Genomic DNA, 20,358 nt, shown 5'->3' with positions numbered 1-20,358 from the left:
TTCCACCTTGCTGCCACCGGCAGTAAGAGGGACCTGAGGGAATGTTGCCGCCACTCTGCCATTTATGCCCTTGAGGAGGCAAAGAGTGCAGGTGTGGCCCCAACGGACACTGGTCTTCCAAGGAATCCAATTTTGCGTGCCTGAGGTGCATGCAAACCTGCAGCAGGGTCCACACTGATACATACGTGAAGAAGAACTCTTAGAATTTCGGGCACAAATACTCACGATGACAAGTTTGAAATCCATTTCCCCAAAATATTCTATAATGGTCAGTCACTTCAAATTCACTCTTCCCACAAACATTCCCACCATTAAGCTGATTTGCTCGAGCAGTCCTGTAAAACAAACACCAACAGGGAGTCAAATGGAGAAAATATTTCTTATGGAAACGCCTTTGAGATATTCTCCTAGCTTTGGTTATATATATCTTCCTGTAATCATTGTCTCACCCTAGCTGCTAAGCTTGCAATAGCCTCCCACTACCCAGGCCCCAAATGCCCTCCCACTCTGCCTTCACATCCCTCCTTAAAACTCGCTTCTTTTGTGAAGCCCTCCCATGTAGATTCCCCCCTACGGATACAGGCCTGATGCTCCATTGCCTTGCACTGTGTGTCATTTACCACTGGGCAAAGTGCTTGAAACTTCCACCATTCTGATCCGGCAGATTTAACACCCACTTTGCATTCACTTGACACAAATATATCTGATGATCCCAGGGGCAAGACTGGCCTGCTTGAATCCGAACGGATGTTCTCCAGGGCAATGATTTTGGGTGCAGGTCTGATTCTATTGACAACAATGGAAAAACAGATTTCAATGGGGCCAGGATTTCACCCTTTGGCTTTTCATAAGTTTGCCAAGTGGCATGCTCACTTCATGAATGTGGTAGACTGTGCAGCTGGTGGACAGTGCAGTGCCTGGCATCCATCTTCCACCTTCATAATCTCAGCCTTCCATTTGGTTCAAGGTGCAGAACCAAATGCTGGTATCTGTAGTCTATGTAGGACACACATCCATTTTAAAGAGGAGGCATGTCCCTTGGGCTCCTGACAAGCTGCTATTATTTGGACAAAATTCTGGTACCCTAGCTCAAAATATGAATGTTGCTCTGAAGAGTAATGGCACACAGGCTAAAATACAGATAAATACAGATAAAATAAAAGCTCTTTCAACTCATGCCCATGGAGTTTCTTCTTTTGAATAGATTCCTCTCCTCAAAATGTCCCATTTTAATAAAGCACCCCACACAGCATGTGATATTCGGATTTAATTTGCCTTAAGGTGTATGTCAGGCAAAGTAGCTGTTGGGTTTATTTACCATCCACAAGATTTCTAGGAAAATTAGCTATATAAAGACAGGTTTCAGAGGAACAGCCGTGTTAGTCTGTATTCGCAAAAAGAAAAGGAGTACTTGTGGCACCTTAGAGACTAACCAATTTATTTGAGCATGAGCTTTCGTGAGCTACAGCTCACTTCATCAGATGTATACCGTGGAAACTGCAGCAGACTTTATATACACACAGAGAATATGAAACAATACCTCCTCCCACCCCACTGTCCTGCTGGTAATAGCTTATCTAAAGTGATCAACAGGTGGGCCATTTCCAGCACAAATCCAGGTTTTCTCACCCTCCACCCCCCCACACAAATTCACACTCCTGCTGGTGCTAGCCCATCCAAAGTGACAACTCTTTACATAATCAAGTCGGGCTATTTCCTGCATAGATCCAGGTTTTCTCACATCCCCCCCACCCCCATAACACACAAACTCACTCTCCTGCTGGTAATAGCTCATCTAAACTGACCACTCTCCAAGTTTAAATCCAAGTTAAACCAGAACATGTTTCAGACGTGCACGGGCTGAAATTGTGGAAAAGCAGCATCACTTGCCCCATAACCTCAGCCATGCGGAACGCAATGCCATCCACAGCCTCAGAAACAACTCTGACATCATAATCAAAAAGGCTGACAAAGGAGGTGCTGTTGTCATCATGAATAGGTCGGAATATGAACAAGAGGCTGCTCGGCAGCTCTCCAACACGAGTTTCTACAAGCCATTACCCTATGATCCCACTGAGAGTTACCAAAAGCAACTACAGCATTTGCTCAAGAAACTTCCTGAAAAAGCACAAGATCAAATCCGCACAGACACACCCCTGGAACCCCGACCTGGGATATTCTATCTACTACCCAAGATCCATAAACCTGGAAATCCTGGGCGCCCCATCATCTCAGGCATTGGCACCCTGACAGCAGGATTGTCTGGCTCTGTAGACTCCCTCCTCAGGCCCTACGCTACCAGCACTCCCAGCTACCTTCGAGACACCACTGACTTCCTGAGGAAACTACAATCCACCGGTGATCTTCCTGATAACACCATCCTGGCTACTATGGATGTAGAAGCCCTCTACACCAACATTCCACACAAAGATGGACTACAAGCCGTCAAGAACACTATCCCCGATAATGTCACGGCTAACCTGGTGGCTGAACTTTGTGACTTTGTCCTTACCCATAACTATTTCACATTTGGGGACAATGTATACCTTCAGATCAGCGGCACTGCTATGGGTACCCGCATGGCCCCACAGTATGCCAACATTTTTATGGCTGAGTTAGAACAACGCTTCCTCAGCTCTCGTCCCCTAAAGCCCCTACTCTACTTGCGCTATATTGATGACATCTTCATCATCTGGACCCATGGAAAAGAAGCCCTTGAGGAATTCCACCATGATTTCAACAATTTCCATCCCACCACCAACCTCAGCCTCGTCCAGTCCACACAAGAGATCCACTTCCTGGACACTACAGTGCTAATAAACAATGGCCACATAAACACCACCCTATACCGGAAACCTACTGACCGCTATTCCTACCTGCATGCCTCCAGCTTTCACCCTGACCACACCACACGATCCATCGTCTACAGCCAAGCTCTGCGATACAACCGCATTTGCTCCAACCCCTCAGACAGAGACAAACACCTACAAGATCTCTGTCAAGCTTTCTTACAACTACAATACCCACCTGCAGAAGTAAAGAAACAGATTGATAGAGCCAGAAGAGTTCCCAGAAGTTACCTACTACAGGACAGGCCTAACAAAGAAAATAACAGAACGCCACTAGCGGTCATCTTCAGCCCCCAACTAAAACCCCTCCAACGCATTATTAAGGATCTACAACCTATCCTAAAGGATGACCCAACACTCTCACAAGTCTTGGGAGACAGGCCAGTCCTTGCCTACAGACAGCCCCGCAACCTGAAGCAAATACTCACCAACAACCACATACCACACAACAGAACCACTAACCCAGGAACTTATCCTTGCAACAAAGCCCGTTGCCAATTGTGCCCACATATCTATTCAGGGGACACCATCACAGGGCCTAATAACATCAGCCACACTATCAGAGGCTCGTTCACCTGCACATCCACCAATGTGATATATGCCATCATGTGCCAGCAATGCCCCTCTGCCATGTACATTGGTCAAACTGGACAGTCTCTACGTAAAAGAATAAATGGACACAAATCAGATGTCAAGAATTATAACATTCATAAACCAGTCGGAGAACACTTCAATCTCTCTGGTCACGCAATCAGAGACATGAAGGTCGCTATCTTAAAACAAAAAAACTTCAAATCCAGACTCCAGCGAGAAACTGCTGAATTGGAATTCATTTGCAAATTGGATACTATTAATTTAGGCTTAAATAGAGACTGGGAGTGGCTAAGTCATTATGCAAGGTAGCCTGTTTCCTCTTGTTTTTTCCTACCCCCCCAGATGTTCTGGTTTAACTTGGATTTAAACTTGGAGAGTGGTCAGTTTAGATGAGCTATTACCAGCAGGAGAGTGAGTTTGTGTGTGTATGGGGGTGGGGAGGATGTGAGAAAACCTGGATCTATGCAGGAAATAGCCCGACTTGATTATGTAAAGAGTTGTCATTTTGGATGGGCTAGCACCAGCAGGAGAGTGAATTTGTGTGGGGGGTGGAGGGTGAGAAAACCTGGATTTGTGCTGGAAATGGCCCACCTGTTGATCACTTTAGATAAGCTATTACCAGCAGGACAGTGGGGTGGGAGGAGGTATTGTTTCATATTCTCTGTGTGTATATAAAGTCTGCTGCAGTTTCCACGGTATACATCTGATGAAGTGAGCTGTAGCTCACGAAAGCTCATGCTCAAATAAATTGGTTAGTCTCTAAGGTGCCACAAGTACTCCTTTTCTTTTAGCTATATAAAGTCAATGAGTTAAAGCGTGTACTGCACTTTGAAGTGCTAAATAAGGACTGCATTTTCAGAAAATCCCGCCATCCTTTTTGAAGGCACATTTTGTGTCTACAAAATGTACATCCGTGATTCATTTTGCTAGCACCAATATTCACACACATATTTCATGAGTCCAAATGGAGGCAGGGCCTTAGCCCTTTTGAAAAATTTAGTCAGAAATGTTCTTTCTGCAGCTAGTCATTAGGTGGCAGTATGAGCTCAGCCACTGCACTTTAAAAGCACACGCAGCAGTGAAAAAAACCAGCTCCCTGAACCCTGAAATTCACTAAGGGCTTGTTTACACAGGGACAGTGAGGAATGTTAAGGTGAATCAACTAAAGGTGTGGAGTCAGTGCAATGACTTTGTTAGTGCTTAATGTGATTCTGCTCCAAGAAGATTTTTCAGCTTCCACCCAATCACAGCACGCATATTAACTGGAAACCAACCTCTTCTGGGTAAAAAAAAACCCCCTCATTATATGTATACAACGGTATAAAAGGCATACATTTCATTAAAAAGGACATATCTTGCGTGACGTCAGGAATTATGAATAGAAGTCTGTGTCTGATGTAAGTAAGAATGGTCATACTCCCTGAACACCTATATATAAGGCACTGCCAAGGATGCTAGACCTGTGGGGAACAAAATCAGTCTTGGAGTAAGTAAGAGGCAACTTCTCTGGGCTTCAATTGAAGTTGCACACACTTTCACGAGGGAATGAATTTCAGCAGAAAATTGTAATTTTTTAGCCCAAAACTTACTTTTTCTCTCAGTTGTCAAAGTCCATATAATTCTTTATATGTATTTCAGATCTATATATGGCTCTTTAAAAATGACAGCTCCATTCTGTCAGTCCTGATCAGTACCAAACCAGTTTGCACATAAAGTGAAGAGTAAAAAATTCAGTTAAAAAAAAACAACAGATTTCAGCTTCTAGCCTCTGTGTGTGTGAATTATTTATTATAAACATTGCCAACACAACAGGATTTTAAACACGTTGTAGAATGCCTTGACAGCATCCTTTTAAAGTACTTTATCTAGCCCTCTGTAGCTGTCTATTATCATCAACTGTGAAAGCACCGACAATGTGCTCAGCTCTGCGTAAGGCACAACACTGAGAATGTCCCTACCCCAAAGAGATTACAAAGGATCTAAAAAGGATTATCTGATCTATCTAGCTTTATAAACCACCCAATCATCATGGTATCGTATCATTCAGTAGGATGGCACCAGCTATATATGGTCACTTTTCTCTTCCTTATGCGGCTGTGCTGAGAGGTGAGTATTGGAAGTGTAAGAGAATTTCATCCGACTTCAGTCAGAATGAGGTTCATTGCTGGCTTTTCATGGTTATTGTGATGTGAAGGTGAACATGATGGCAGACATAGTTGTTCGCTGGTCAAGACGTGCAAGTGCTAGAACTTGGAGGCCACTTTCTCTGGCTCATTCCACTCATTTGTACCATCTCTGAGGGCCTCTGTCTGTGTGGCACAAAGAGAGCGGAGAGAGCCCCCAGCTCCCTAGCTGGGGATATCCCAAGCATGGGGGAGGCTCCAGAGGGTGTAGAACCAGTATAGGCAGCTCTTACACTTCCCTCCTCAAAGCCCAGTGCGGGGGGTGTATTGGGGATGGGGAAGGTCATGTCCAGGAAAGGGTCGGCTGCAGCACAATATGCTCTGGCTAGCTCCAGTTGGTGTATAGTCCATAAGCAACAGTTGCCAGCTGACACCAGTTAGAACAGTCTGAAGGCTGCTCTAACCTGCTGGGACGGAGAATCAAATAGTCATAACTAGCTCCCTGGCAGCCCACCCTCTCTGCTGCATTCAGCAGAAGCCAACAGCTGTTGAGAACCTGGCCCTCAATTTTCAGGTGAAAAAAAAAATGAATTGCAAAGGCCAGAGGATAGCACACCAGCTTCACCCACAGCTCAGCTATTTGTTTGTAATGGGAAAACTGGGTAAAATCTCCAACTATTAATGTTCTGTGACTTTTCAGCCAAGGAATGGATTCCCTTCCCTTTTCCTCTCCCTCTGCCATGCTCTATATAGTTTTTCATGCTTTGTGTTATTACTTCCAGCATCAATAGTGATGTACTATCTACCTGGATCAGGAACTTCAAGGCCTTTGCGTGGCTTTCCTGCTATAGGAATTTCCCAAATAAATCACTGTCAGAGTCCATTGATACCAGGAAGTGATACTTATAGTGGTTTCCCATTGATATCAGCTTCCCATTTCATCTGATTGGATCATTTCAGAACCGGCATAAAACAGAGAGGAGTGTCAATATCACACTGTCTTCATTTTCCAGGATCTATGAGAAATTCGCCAGTTTAGGAGACCAAAGGAAAGATGACAATTGCCTGAGCCGGAGTGACATCAGATGGGTATAACTGTCAAGATCATAACCTCTAAAATAATATTGAGCTGGGACTTCTCGAGGATTGTCTTTGGCAAGCAATTAAATCTCTTTCAGTAATAAAACATAAACAATCAGGTCAAATCCTGCAGTCCTCATTGAAGCAAAATTGCCATTGGGCTACATCCTGAGAGGTGCTGAGCACCTGACACTCCCATAGACATCAACAGAAGCTTTGCCTGTGATATAGTAGGAGTGAAGACTGAATGATTTGACTCATCATTGGTAGCTGGCCCCTTCCATCTGTGCATTTGTGCTCTCTCTTTTTTGATTCCACAGAGGCCAGAGAGCAGCTGATTTGACCCTGGAGTTTCACTGGAAATTTTTCAGAGCCATCTGGTAAAAGAAGGTATTTTGGTCATGTTGTCCCACAGGCTATAGAGTCCAGGTATCATTTCTTCAGCACACTGTAGGGCAAAGAGCAACATGCAGACAGATAACGCTGTGATTGAGCAATCTAACACTGCAGAGGCTGGGTGTGCCAAGTCAGAGGTTAGCAGAAAATAAGCGGGGGAGGGGGGGGCTAAAGAATACTTAAGTGTCACCAGTTCACAAGGGAGAGAAGGGGTTGGCAACCAATCACTGATCCATGCTCTATAATGAGAGAGTTGAATGAGGCCAACTTCAGTGTGCAGTCAGACTGTGAAACTCACTGCTGCAGGAGACTACAAAGTTAAATATTGTAGCTGGGTTTTGAAAGGGGAAGGGAATGTTATGCCCAATAATAATAATAATTTAATTTATGACCAATAATAATAATTTGTAGATTTGTATATGAAGATTAGGATAAGGATCGAGGGAGGATAAGTGGGAATGGGATCCAACTCCCTCAGCTTCAGGTATTGACCAGCCCCTGAAGCAGGAAGTTAGACACATGCTATGTTCGTAATGTGGCAGGTTATAAGTGCAAAACATTCCACTGTAGGTGCGTGATTTAAAGCAATGTTAGTGGAGAGGTCTGTGTACATAACTAAGGACCCGTGTGCATGTGGAAGGAGCAAGGGCTAGAGTCCGGGACAAAACAGAGTGAACATGGTGCACTGTATCCAAATACGATAAAGATACACTTACATTTTGGTTCAGTGTGTAGCAGCCTTTGTTACAATGATCCTCCAGCTAGCCTTACCAGAAAAGCTTACCTACCTACCTACCTCCCATCCACCAGGTTTTTTCAGAAGCACCTTTGCACTTTCTCCCATGCTGCACAATATGCATAGAAAAAACTCACCTATAGAATCCATACAGCCATTACCTTCTCTTCCTTCAAATGCCCCCTTAACTCACCTCTTTCATGCTGCCTACAAAACCCACCTCGCTGATAATATTTAGGCAGGTGGCAAGTTAATGTTACTTGCTACTGATCGGCTTATTACATCTCCAAATTGTGGTAAGAATTTATTCCTGCCCCTCCTTCTCCCCTCTCTCCTCCTGTTTGTTTGAAATTATGTCTTGTCTTTGATATTGCAACTTTTTGCGACTGAACCCATCTCTGACTATATGTCTGTACAGTGCCAAGCACAATGGAGCCCTGACCTCGCTGAGATCTCTCGTGACTAATTGCAATACAAATAATAAACAACATGCGAACAATTTGCAGTGGGAAGTATTTGCAGTTTTTATCCAAATGCAGTCTCACTAGAGAGCAGCTAATAGTATAATTTCAGGAGGCAGATCTTCTTATGAACACTTCACTCTTTGATCTGTTGGCATTATACCAATGTCCTCTGCCCAAAGCTGACACCAACTCTTTCTGGACTGTAGAAAGAGGTGGGTGCAGAATTGGAGATCCTGGAACCACTGAAAAAGAGGACAGAGCAAGTCTCCAAGTGGGAGAGCATCTGCAATGCTTTGCCAGAGGTCTGAGCCTGGGAAAAGAGCATATTGGGAAACAGGTTGCCACTGTGATGCTACAGGGGAGTTGTGAATCGGGGAGCAGAATCCAAGACATGATGGGAAAGCTGCAAGATTGATCTCTGTAAAACAGATCTGACTAGGCTGTTATCTTTGCCTTTTTCCTTTTACATTAATTTTGGTTCACTCTTTCACTGTTTGCATCTTTCTTCTTGTTCAAGCAAAGCAGTAAGAATTTGTGTTTTATTGCATTAGAAATAGAGCCGGTTGGAAATTGGGGAATTTTTCCATGGAAAAATGCATTATTTTTTTTTTTGAGAAAATGAAATGCTTTGAACAAAAACAAAACAGAACAAAATTCAGGCCTCCCTCAACAACAAAAATATTCTAGAAAAGCAGACACTTTCTGCAAAAAATGTCATGTTGTCGATAACTCAATTGTCAAAATGTTTTGACAGAAAATTTTGGATCAGCCTTAATAAAAAGTGCTGCTACGCTCAATTTCTTCTTGGAGAAAGAACCAGAGCTCCGCTCCATTTAATAGGAATGTCTATATCTCAATACCTACATAGAGCAGCTTTCCAGAGCAAAAATTCTTTAGGAGGATGAAGACACAGAATGGGAGTGTAAATAGACCATAAGAGCAAGCCCTGGCTCACTGCGACTTACCAAATATTTGCATTCTGTAGAGATGTTTGGATCTATAGAGATGTAGGCTCAAGCCACAACATTCAGATCCAGATATGGATCCAGAATTCTTTGTCCAAGACCAGCTCCACAACTAAATGTCCTTATTAACAAATGTAATTCACCAAAGACTGCTACATAAAGACAGAAATATTTGAAGTGTACAAATCCGTTAGTGTACATTTGCTACTGAAGTTTAAAACTTTTGAAGAAAGAAAGAAAGAAAGAAAGAAAGAAAGAAAGAAAGAAAGAAAGAAAGAAAGAAAGAAAGAAAGAAAGGATGCTTCATAGGCCGATTTTTGAATTCTTCCTCTTTTCAAAGTCTGAGGTTTGAACATTCATGAACAGTTGACTGTTTGAATCGTATAATGCAATACCTGTTCCTCTGGCTTAACGTTGCGATATTTCCCACACCGCAGGATTGCTTCACATTATTCTATGAGGCAGTGTCATTTTCTCTGCGGTGCTGGGTCTTCTTTACTGAAACGAAGGACACTCCTACTTCCTTTAATTATATGTTTTGTTTTAAATTGATGTCTTTTATTCTGAGCATGAATCACCAGCTTGTAAACAGGTAAATGTGGGACTAAAAGGGAAAACATAAGTCTGATTCCCAAGGTGGGTGTCTTTAATTAAAATGGACATAAGAATTTATTCTTACTTCCCAAATTTACCATAGCCCCTGCAAGTCAATTCTACTTAATAAATTAATAAATCATTGCATCCCATGCCTTTACGTATATATATCTCACTTTTTTCTATTCATTTTAAATACAACTCCCAGAGCACAACTCCATATCACTTGTGTACTCTGACAATTGCAACATACCATATAAGGCAAACATGCCAGGCCAAACTTTAAGGCCATCAGCCCTGCACACAGAGGTGGGGAGGGGAGTTTTGGATTTGCCTGGCACTTCTAATCATGGCCAGATACAGAGAGGGTCTTCTGAGGCAGTGCGTTACCCTGGTTCGAGGCCAACACAGTATGCTCTTTACACCCACTGTGACAACCTGGTTCTGAGTGCATCTGTATGGGACAATTTTGCCTGCCAGTGTGATAAAATTCATAGGACATTGGATTGGTATTAAGATTTGGCTTCTATTCCTGGCTCCAGAGCCATCTCTAGGGGTGTGTGGGCCCAGGGTAGAAGTGACGAATCCATCACTTCTGGGACTGACCTGTCACTTACGGGACCGACTACACCAGCCAATCGCATTGCCCTGCGGGCCTATCAAAGCATGGGGCCCGGAGCGGTCGCCCCGATTCACCATACCCATGGGACAACTCTGCCTGGCTTTACCCCTGACTTGAAGAGCTACCTTGGGCAAATCACTTAACCTCTGTGCCTTAATATGTACAGTGAGAATACTGACACTCACCCACCTTTGCACAACACTTTGAGATCTACAGATGAAATCTACAGACATCACAAGCCTCAGAGGCAATGGATCCAGCCCATACTGGCCTCTATTAGCCACATCTGGCCACTTGCTGTCCTCACAGCTGGACACTGCTAAAGCCGGAGTGGTTTGGGTTGGGAAGGGAGAAGAAAAGGGCTGGAATGTGGGGAAGAAGGACAGGGGTGGATCTGATGGCTGCTTTTTCCTCCTCTATGAGGCCAGATTGGATCAGGCAGGGGAGAGACTCAAGGGTTTAAGCCCATACTAGTATACGGGCAGATGCAGTGTCCCACTGTGTGTGCATTTGTGTCCATGCCCTAGGGTCACACCAGGGTTGATTACCGCCCAGTGACATCTCCTGGAGATTTGACAACAGCTAGAGAGAAGCCAGGAGAAGGCTGCGATCCCTTTCTCCGGCCCAAATCTTTCCCTCCCCTTAATGACGGTGTGAATAAGTCCCCTCCGCTCCGAAGCCAGCCCTGTTTTTTCTTATGAATGACTAGGTCAGAGTCACACACACCAAGTGCCCCCCGCGGAGCTCGAGGCGGTAGTTTACAATTACAACTGTACAAAGTGTGCACCAGGTGGCAGGCAGCCAGCCAGTGACGTTCCTGTTGCCATGGGATCCACCGCCCCTATAAATAACAGCAAAGGAACTTTCCTAAGTCAGAGACTTTAGGACTCGGGACCTAGAACCAGATGGTCCGGAGGAGAAGCAGCAGCCGCCGCCGCCGCCGCCGGATCTGAGCCAGCCCAGGTGGGCAGCGCAGCTGGGAAGCCGGACCCAGCACCAGAGACTGAGGCAGGAGTTGCAGGCCCCCCACGTCACCTTTGGCAGCTTGATCCTGTGGCTGGGGGGCCCCCCCTGCGGCGTCTCCTCCTCCCTGCACCCCCCCCCCTTTGCTTTCATGCAACGCCTGGTGGCCTGGGACCCAGCATGCCTCCCCATCCAGCCGCCTGCCTTTAAATCCATGGAAGTGGCTAATTTCTATTACGAGACGGACTATCTGGCTGCTCTGAGCAAGCCGAAGCCGCGGGCGGCAGGGGGCCGCTCCATGACCGAGCTCACCGTCGGGGACCACGAGAGAGCCATCGACATCAGCTCTTACCTGGACCCCTTAGCATCCCAGCAGCCGCCGCCGCCTCCTCCTGCAGCGGCGGCAGCAGCAGGGGGCAACTTTGAGCCTCCCTGCAGCAGCAGCAGCCAAGATTTCCTCTCCGACCTCTTCGCCGAGGACTATAAAGGCGGCAGCAAGAAGCCCGACTACACCTACATCAGCCTACCCAGGCTCTGCCACCCGGGCGGCGGCCAGGGCCACAAGCCGGGGGGGCTGCTGACCTGCTTCCCGCCCCAGATCGTGGAGACCAAAGTGGAGCCGGTCTTCGAGTCCCTGGACTCCTGCAAAGGGCCCCGCAAGGAAGACGGCGGCGCTGGGCCGGGGGGCATGTCCTCCCCCTACGGCAGCACCATGCGCTCCTACCTCGGTTACCAATCGGTGCCCAGCGGCAGCAGCGGCAACCTGTCCACCTCGTCCTCTTCCAGCCCCCCCGGCACCCCCAACCCGTCCGATTCCTCCAAGTCCGGCGGCGGGGGCTACGCCGGGGCCCCCGGGGGCAAGAACAAGTCCAAGAAGAGCGTGGACAAGCACAGCGACGAGTACAAGATCCGCCGGGAGAGGAACAACATCGCGGTGCGCAAGAGCCGGGACAAAGCCAAACTGCGCAACCTGGAGACGCAGCACAAAGTCTTGGAACTGACCGCCGAGAACGAGCGGCTGCAAAAGAAAGTGGAGCAGCTCTCCCGGGAGCTGAGCACCCTCCGGAACTTGTTCAAACAGCTGCCCGAGCCCCTGCTGGCCACATCTGGCCACTGCTAGCCCCAGCGTTGGACACTGCTACAGCCGCAGTGGTTGGGGTCGGGAGGGGGAGAAAGGGCTTGAATTTGGGGAAGGAGGATGGGGGGGGGGGGGAATCTGGTGGCTGCTTTTTCCCTCCGCTATGAGGACAGATTGGATCGGGGCGGGGAAGAAATGGGGAGAGACTCAAGCTTGGGTTTTGGTTTGTTTGTTTTTTTTTGTTTTGTTTTTTTTTTGGTCGGCTTTCGTTTGCAATTTGGTGGAAGAAACTTCCGCCGCAGCCTGTTTGTCCTAGGAGGGTCCTCGGCACCTTGTGGCGGAATGACAGTTGCCGATGGTAATGTTGGTTTTTTATGTTACAATCCCACCGAGCCCCCCCTTTCCCCGAAGCGGTCTCTCTGCAGAGTTTGTTGAATGTTCGTGTTATTTAAAACAGAGCGAGAGAGGGAGAGAAAAAGCCGAGAGTGATGCAATCCTTTAAACATGGCTGGGAATGCTGTGTACACATGATGCAATCTCGTGTAACTGTCAGTCATGGATTGAGTAATCTGTTAAAGATGTTCCTGCGGTTTTTTTTTATTATAAAGAATAATCTATTTCTATAAGAAAAACACATATGTATATTTTGGGATCTATAAACGTTCTTGCTACATTTGAAGCATTAATGAACAATTTTAATAAACTTTATGGCTAGGAAAAAAAGGAAATTTGTTTTATTTTAAAGGCACTTTAAAGCCAGAATGAAATCAGTTGAAATGCCAGCTAGATCTGGCTGTGTCAGGAATCAGGGCTTTCTGTTGGCCTTTTGACTTTCTCTGTGACTCAGCAAAAAAACCGGGAGAGAACCAGAGAAGAGCAGCTGTAGGAGCCTCAGCCAGTTCCCCCTTGCTGCCTCACTGAATTTCCTCTAATTCCTCGAGTTAAATACTGCTTGGGATTTTTGCAACACTCATAACTCTCAACAGGACAAGACCCAAATGTGCCATCTAAACCATGAAAAATGTTTGACAAAGTCCCTTCAAGTGAGGGACAAGGTTAAAGTGTTGGAGAGGGTGGGGAAAAGAAAAAGTAGATGAGGAAGCTTGAAATGAGGTGGGAGTCTTTCTTTAAAGTTCAAGTTTTTGTATCCGCTCAGTTTTGTGACTCAGCATTTCTGACATCTATGGTTTACAGCAATGAATAGTGATAACATGGAGTTTTTTGTGTTGGATGGCGGTTGGGCCAGCAATGAGGGACCTCTCTTTCACATAACTAGGCCCAGTGAGAAATGTGTGAACAACTCTATAATTTCCTACTGAGCCTTCTTTTAAAAACGTGTTTCTAAAAGAAGCTGCTGATACAGCTGAGTTTTTGAAAGGTGGGTGTGCGGTGGTGGTAGTGGTTTAGGGCAAAAAGTTGGGTATAGGAGAATGTATGTACGGAGCCGTAAGATCTTTGTGACAAAGATAATAGAGGCTCTGCCAGCAGCTGTACTATGTGGGATTTGTCAAGGCCTGTGAGTTGCATATGTCATGGCTCTCTATAGTTTGCTCTTGTGTATGTGCCTGTAAAATGTTACGAGAGTCTAGAGCTGATTACGTGCAGGGAGTTGGGTACATGTTCAGGTCTTATTCAGCATTTTCCAGCATACTAGGCGTACTCTAAGCACATCCATCTTCTAAATCCAGATGTCGAAAACTACAGGAAAGAATTTCCTTAACCCCTCTATACTGTGCTTTCCAGTAGGGCACAAAGGTTCTGCTTCTTTAAGGGTGTGGGTTTGAACTTGCTGCCTGTTATATATTTTACTGTAAAGGACAGTGATTGGGAGTGGATGTAGAGCAGCCTTACATTTGGTGTTTGTTGATACTGATTTTACTCACGAAATATGTGGTTTAATGAGGGAGTTGTTTTTAATTTTCAGTCACAATGATCACATCTTCCTCAGGCAGGGAAAACTCCTAGAGTCTATAGTGGAGTTGATCAAGTAACTCTCTGTTCATGAAAATCCCCCATAGCTCTCACTAGGAGCTATGCAAGAGTAAGGAGTGTGGGATTAGATTCAGTGCAGCTGTATTTCCCTTTTGCTTTGCAGTTTTTACAAAGTAATTAAGGGGCTTTTCTGAGCCCCTAGAATCAGGCTTTTTTGGGTTATCTAGTCAAAATAGATAGCAGGTTAGCTTCTTGCAGACTGGATGGATGTAAGGTCTTGCCTTGAATCTACCTAGTGATGGTGATTTCCACAACCTCCCATTACCACTGGTTCCACTGTTGAACTGTTCTTCTAGTTACAAAACTTATCCTAATATTTAGATCCTATTCTCTTCTCTGCAGTGAAGGCCCATTTGTTATCAAACTTGTGATAGTTCTGAGTTACATGGGAGGACTGCTGGCTTTAGAGTTGCTGAATGAAGGGCTGGAAATATCCCCAGGAACATTTCTTATTTCATTTATAAAGGACAAAATTTCCATCCAAATCTTTGTGTGGAGGGCAGATGTGAGGGGGAATGGAACTGAAAGAGAAGACATATTAAAGATCCTAATATTTGTTTAAAATAACATTATAAATCAGTGGGCCAAATTCCAGCAGTGGAGTTGCACCAGAGATGATGGATGGGCTAACCCGTTGCCTTTAAGCCTGGAATTGCTATAATTTAACTGGGACCCCATACAGCTGTAATCAAGACAGATTGACAGGGGTACTGGTTGGAACAATTTTTATTGTGAGGGTGCTGACACCCATTGAATCAAACTGTAAACACTGTATATAATGGAAACCACTTCAAGTCAGGGGGTGTGGGAGCACCCCCCTGCACCCCTATTTCCAGCACTTATGCAGATTGATATAAAGACTACTTGGATTATTGCTACAGAATCTAATGCCTCCCTTAATTTGGACCATGTGTAACTCAGATGGAATGTATCAGTGCAACACTGAGCTTTGGTGAGGTAGGTATTACTACCCCTAGTTTACAGATAAAAAACTGAAGCAAAATGTTGTGATTTGCCAAAGGCCTCAGAGGGCATCTGTGTCAAAGCCAGGATAAGAATTCATGAATCCCTGGTTTTGTATGTTTTATCCAGCCACCTACCTTACAGTTGAGCAGCTTTGCAATGTTTTTAGGTGTGTATGGGTCATGGAATATTAGTCTTCAGAAAAAATACCTCACAATTAAAAGATTTCCTAGTATAAAATATGCAGGGACTGTTATCTGGGGGGAAACAGAAACAAAAATGAAATAAACAAAGCAATCTGTGCAATTCATTGAAGTATGATCACAGCAGAGAAATGGGGACCATCCCTGTCCAAATCTAGCTCATTCTCAAATATTGATCTAGAGTCCCATTAATAGAGCCCCTGGTGATTGAAAACAGAGTCTCATGCACCTCACTTGTCACTTTGCTCTGTCTCTTCTGCTTCTCTATGTTGAGGATGCTCATTGAGGAGCCAGATATATTTTGGGGTGTGATCGTGGAGTCTATATGCAAGCAAAATTCCCATTGAAGTAAAGGATCAGGATGAGACCCATGAGCACAATTTTGTCTCCTTTGAAATATGTGTGTACCATTCAGATTTCAGTCCTTTCCCCCCAAGTTATCGTTAACACTGATTTTTGATTTCTACCAGCTCATGCTTGCTGACCCAATGGGGTTTTGCTGGGGTAGGACATAGCAGAATTTCCCTGTCTTTAGAAATAAAATATTCCTCATGAGAACATCAAATCCCTGCCATATACATTCTGTTTCTAAAAGGCTCTACATTCCACTTCTGAATCTGCTACACCAGTGGTTCTCAACAGGGGTCCAGGGCCCCCAAGAAGGTTTCATGGTGTCTGCCACGCAGGGCCAGCATTAGATTTGCTGGGGCCCAGGGCAGAAAGCTGAAGCCCCAACGCATGGGGCTGAAGCCTGGGGCCCTGAGCCCTGCCCAACCCAGGCTGAAGCTGAAGCCTGAGTAACTTAGGTTCGCGGGGCCCCACGTGGCATGGGGCCCATGTAGTTGCCCTGCCTGCTACCCCCTAACGCTGGCCTTGTCTTTTATATGCAGAAAAACAGCTGTTGTGGCACAGGTGGACCGTAGAGTTTTTATAGTATGTTGCGGGGGCCCTCAGAGAGAAAAAGGTTGAGACCCCCCCGTGCTACACCGTTTGGATTCAGTGGTATTTAATTCCACAACAGAAAATCCATTCCTCAAAATGTATTGTTTAAATGAACATAACTAAAAATATTAACAAGTTCTAACTTTTAAGCAAGTTATCTGTCAATCTGTCTACCTTGTACTACACTTGTCACCTTGGTATCTGCGTGTCACCAATATTTTAGCAATAGTTTTCTGCATTGCTGATGTTATGTGCTGTCGCTTCACGTTCTAAAGATGCTTAACTCGCATTGCCTTCCATTAGTTACCCCTGGAATTTGCAGCAGTAGGAGTTATTGTTAAAAATTACTCTTGTTTGTGTCTGCATTCATATTTTCCTGTGTCACACTAATAAACGCAATCTTACAAATTACAAACATGCACAAAAGGATTATTGGAAGGGTCAGTCGTATATTAATTTAATAACAGGTTTGTCTTCTTGAAATCATGTGATAGCCATCAAATATCTAAAAAACAGCCCAGGGAAACTATAAATGAGGCAGTATAACTGAGTTTTGATGACTGAGATTTACCCTTGCAATCGCAGTAGTTCTAAATTAGAAGGAAGGATACTGCAACTCAAAATAATATCTGCTTTAAGAAACTGAAAAAAAAATTGGAAGCCAGATTATACCTCATCACTTATGTTTATATTTTAAACTTCAGGGTCCAATTATCTCCCTGCACCTTGTGCAGTCAGTCACATAAATACAAAGTAAGTGTAGAACATGAATAAATCAAAAGGGTAGGATTTGCATCCAGTTTGACATGATATGACTACACAACATGTAGAGGGCAGTGACGGTTTGGGCCCTAACTTCTTTTGCTATATATAAGTCCTCCTAAACATTAGAGCTGGATGAAATAATGCAAACAAAATCCTATGAATTTTTAAATGAATCCTGTTTGCACCCTTTTATGTTTGCTTTGTGCAAATATTTGAGAGACAGTTTTATCAGCACAAATTGGTGTGTTTCAAATTTGCAGGAACCAATGTGAATGGAAAGTAGAGTTAAATTCACACAGAACCACAAGTATTTGGGCTGAAAATACTTATCCAATCAGGGAACAAAAACAACACCACAAACTTAAATGACCAATCACAACTGAACAAATCAGCTCAAGTTTTGAATATTTGTGATCAGTCCATAAAAAAAAAAAAAAGTTAAATAAAATATGTTGGCAAGGTTAAACAGAAAATATATTTGAGGAAATTGTATCTCCGTTGGCAGATAGTCCCTGAATAGGAAAAGAGGCTCTATTTGGCTATAAATTTTCTTTTGCAAATTATTTGCTGAGCTCCAAAGATACTTCATAACTAGAGCCATGGGAAGTGTTTGTATAGAATGCGAAGCCATGCAAATTCTCTTGGCATTGGAACAAATTCAGATAATATCTCCCAAAATGTTTCCTGAGGTTCTTGAGTCTCTCAGGTAGAATTGGGCTCCATTTCAATCCAGACTGGGTGGATGAGCACCAGGTTGCTATAGTGACTGGGGCCCTATGTAAACACATAGATTCCATTTTAGATTGGCATCAAACTCATGTGAAATCCATGGTTCCATATGGTCCTGATGCAAAACTCAGTGAAGCGGCAATCGAGTTTCACATTGAATTTCTGGATATGTTTGAACCTGAAGCTCAAAAGATAATATTAGGGGGTGTAATACTACATGGACCAAAGCCAAAGGAAATGTATTCATGAGTTTCTGTGAAGTGAAACCGCTGAGTTCATCCTAATTCTGACTCTCCATCAGTGTGATTCATTCACAACCAAAGTGCCTTTTGGAAACTGTTACCACCTGCCTGCTCAACTGTCTTCTATTTTATGGAAGCTTCTGTTCCCCCCTAGAAAAGTGGGTGATTATATTCTGAGACAGGAGGGGTAAAATTCTTCTCGGGTATAAATGATGTCACTGACACAAATGGAGGTGCCTCCGTTTACCCCAGAGCTGAATTTGGACCCAGACCTTCAACTGGCTGCCACCAATTTCACCAATTGAGAGCCAAAATGTTCTGATCTTCATCTGCTTTCAACTTCCCCAAAGTTTGGAGTGTTTAGATCTGGTTTTGCTCAGCCCATTAAAGGGACAGAATCTAGATACACATTTTGATCCACATGGTGGTCTTGGTCTTCATCCTGTCCTGTTCCTTCATCTCCTGTCTGTGATATTTTGAAGGCCCCTGTCAGTCACCCGGGTATCAAAGTACTTCCTCAAAATTCAGGGGTGTTTGCACCTGGGGTTTTACTTAGGTCCCATGTTGTAATTTCATGCAATTAATACAGTTAAAAAAAATAGCCTTTATAAATCCAACATATTCCCGTATGCAGTGCTCTTTAAAAACACTGACTTTTTGTGAACAGACCTGTTTCTGATTGGCTCTAACATAGAAGAAGTCTGCACACTGAGCCAATCAGAGTGAAGTGAGGAAATAAAGTCATTGATAGGGCCAACAGAGCTTAATGGTTTCTGTCCCCCCCTTTAAAACCAACACCATCATGGCTTGTTTATTTTCTATAAATACTTTGGCTTACTAGTATATTGCAACAGCAGATAATGAAGCCTGTGGTAGGTATTTCATCAACGATGCCTCCAAATTACTGATACAGTAAATAGGACTCTAAAAATAAAGTAAAAATCCCTCTGGCTTATAACCTACCGACCGCTCCCTCCTATGCTGGGCTGCCTGTGATCTGGGTCTGCAGAAGCTCAGGGAGCATGATTTATGTTATGTATCAGTGAGCCGAGGAGCATTGGTTTCAGAAATGAATGTCACAGTGATGCACTGGGAAAATATTTCTGTGCAACATGATGAAACAATTACTTGGCTGAAGTAAATCAGAAAGGGAATCACAGGAACAAGAGAAAGTGCCTGGAGCTCATTCAACAGGCAGAGGGGAAAAGCACTGCTGGCCAGCTAATAGAAAAGTTGTTTCGCTAAGTTCCCCAGCGTCGGCCATAGACAGTCGTTCTGGGGGTGGATGTTTCTGACACTGATTTGCTCCACTCCTAATTGTCTAGGTATCTTATTCAGGTTGGTGAAATATTGGCTGTCTATGTCCTTATGGGCTTTTTAGAAAACAAAAAGACAGAAAGCTAATCTAGAACATGATTCAGCAAGGTCCTTAATACAGGCTTAACTGTAAGCACCTGAGTAGTCACAATGAAGTCGAGGGAACAGCTCACTATAGAATAATTAATGGAACTAAAGAAAGAAGGTCACGTTTCAAGAGGGACTTCGTCTAGCAGTTGGTACCAGGGGGCCCAAGAGTGCAAGCTGGCCCAGTCCTCTTACACTTAAAACTCTAGCGCCTCAACCTGTAAAGACAGGCCTCTCCGCATGCTCAATGAAGATATCTTTCCTACAACTATGCCTGCCACTTCAGCTATTGCTAATAAGCCATGGTGGCAGTGAATACTTCTGTGCTTAAAGTTAAACACGTGCTGCATCAGGCCCCTAGTTCTGAGAAACCAGAATGGAAGACAAAAGACTAACACTACAGCTGTGTATGTACACAGTGTCCATCAGACACACTGTATTCCCAGACACTTAGAGAGCCAAATAACAACAGCGGTGCAAAGTTAAATAATTAACAATGTAAGACAGGGAGAAAAATGAAGAGGAATGGGGATGAATGATGTGGTTAGGCATAGGCCTGTGAATCAGAAGGCGGAGGTTCTAGGCCTGGCTCTGCCACTGATTAACTATGACTTAGAAGTTTGTTAGGCCTATATTTACAGGAAGATGTATGCA

General features: G+C 44.3%; 1 protein-coding gene across 1 annotated transcript; it reads left to right on the top strand.

The window, feature by feature from the left end:
* Positions 1-11,282: 11,282 nt before the first annotated feature.
* On the top strand, positions 11,283-16,979 carry CEBPB (CCAAT enhancer binding protein beta). The gene has a single exon (XM_048820387.2). It carries the CDS (start codon positions 11,538-11,540, stop codon positions 12,504-12,506), a length of 969 nt encoding a protein of 322 aa, XP_048676344.1. The 5' UTR covers positions 11,283-11,537; the 3' UTR covers positions 12,507-16,979.
* Positions 16,980-20,358: the final 3,379 nt, after the last annotated feature.

The sequence above is a fragment of the Caretta caretta genome, chromosome 13 (assembly GCF_965140235.1).
Source record: "Caretta caretta isolate rCarCar2 chromosome 13, rCarCar1.hap1, whole genome shotgun sequence".
Lineage (NCBI taxonomy): Eukaryota > Metazoa > Chordata > Testudines > Cheloniidae > Caretta > Caretta caretta.
This window is presented reverse-complemented; position numbering and strand designations above follow the sequence as displayed.

What these genes read in the sequence shown, in the direction of transcription:
- CEBPB (XM_048820387.2), top strand. Translation starts at nt 11,538, where the DNA reads ATGCAACGCCTGGTGGCCTGGGACCCAGCATGCCTCCCCATCCAGCCG.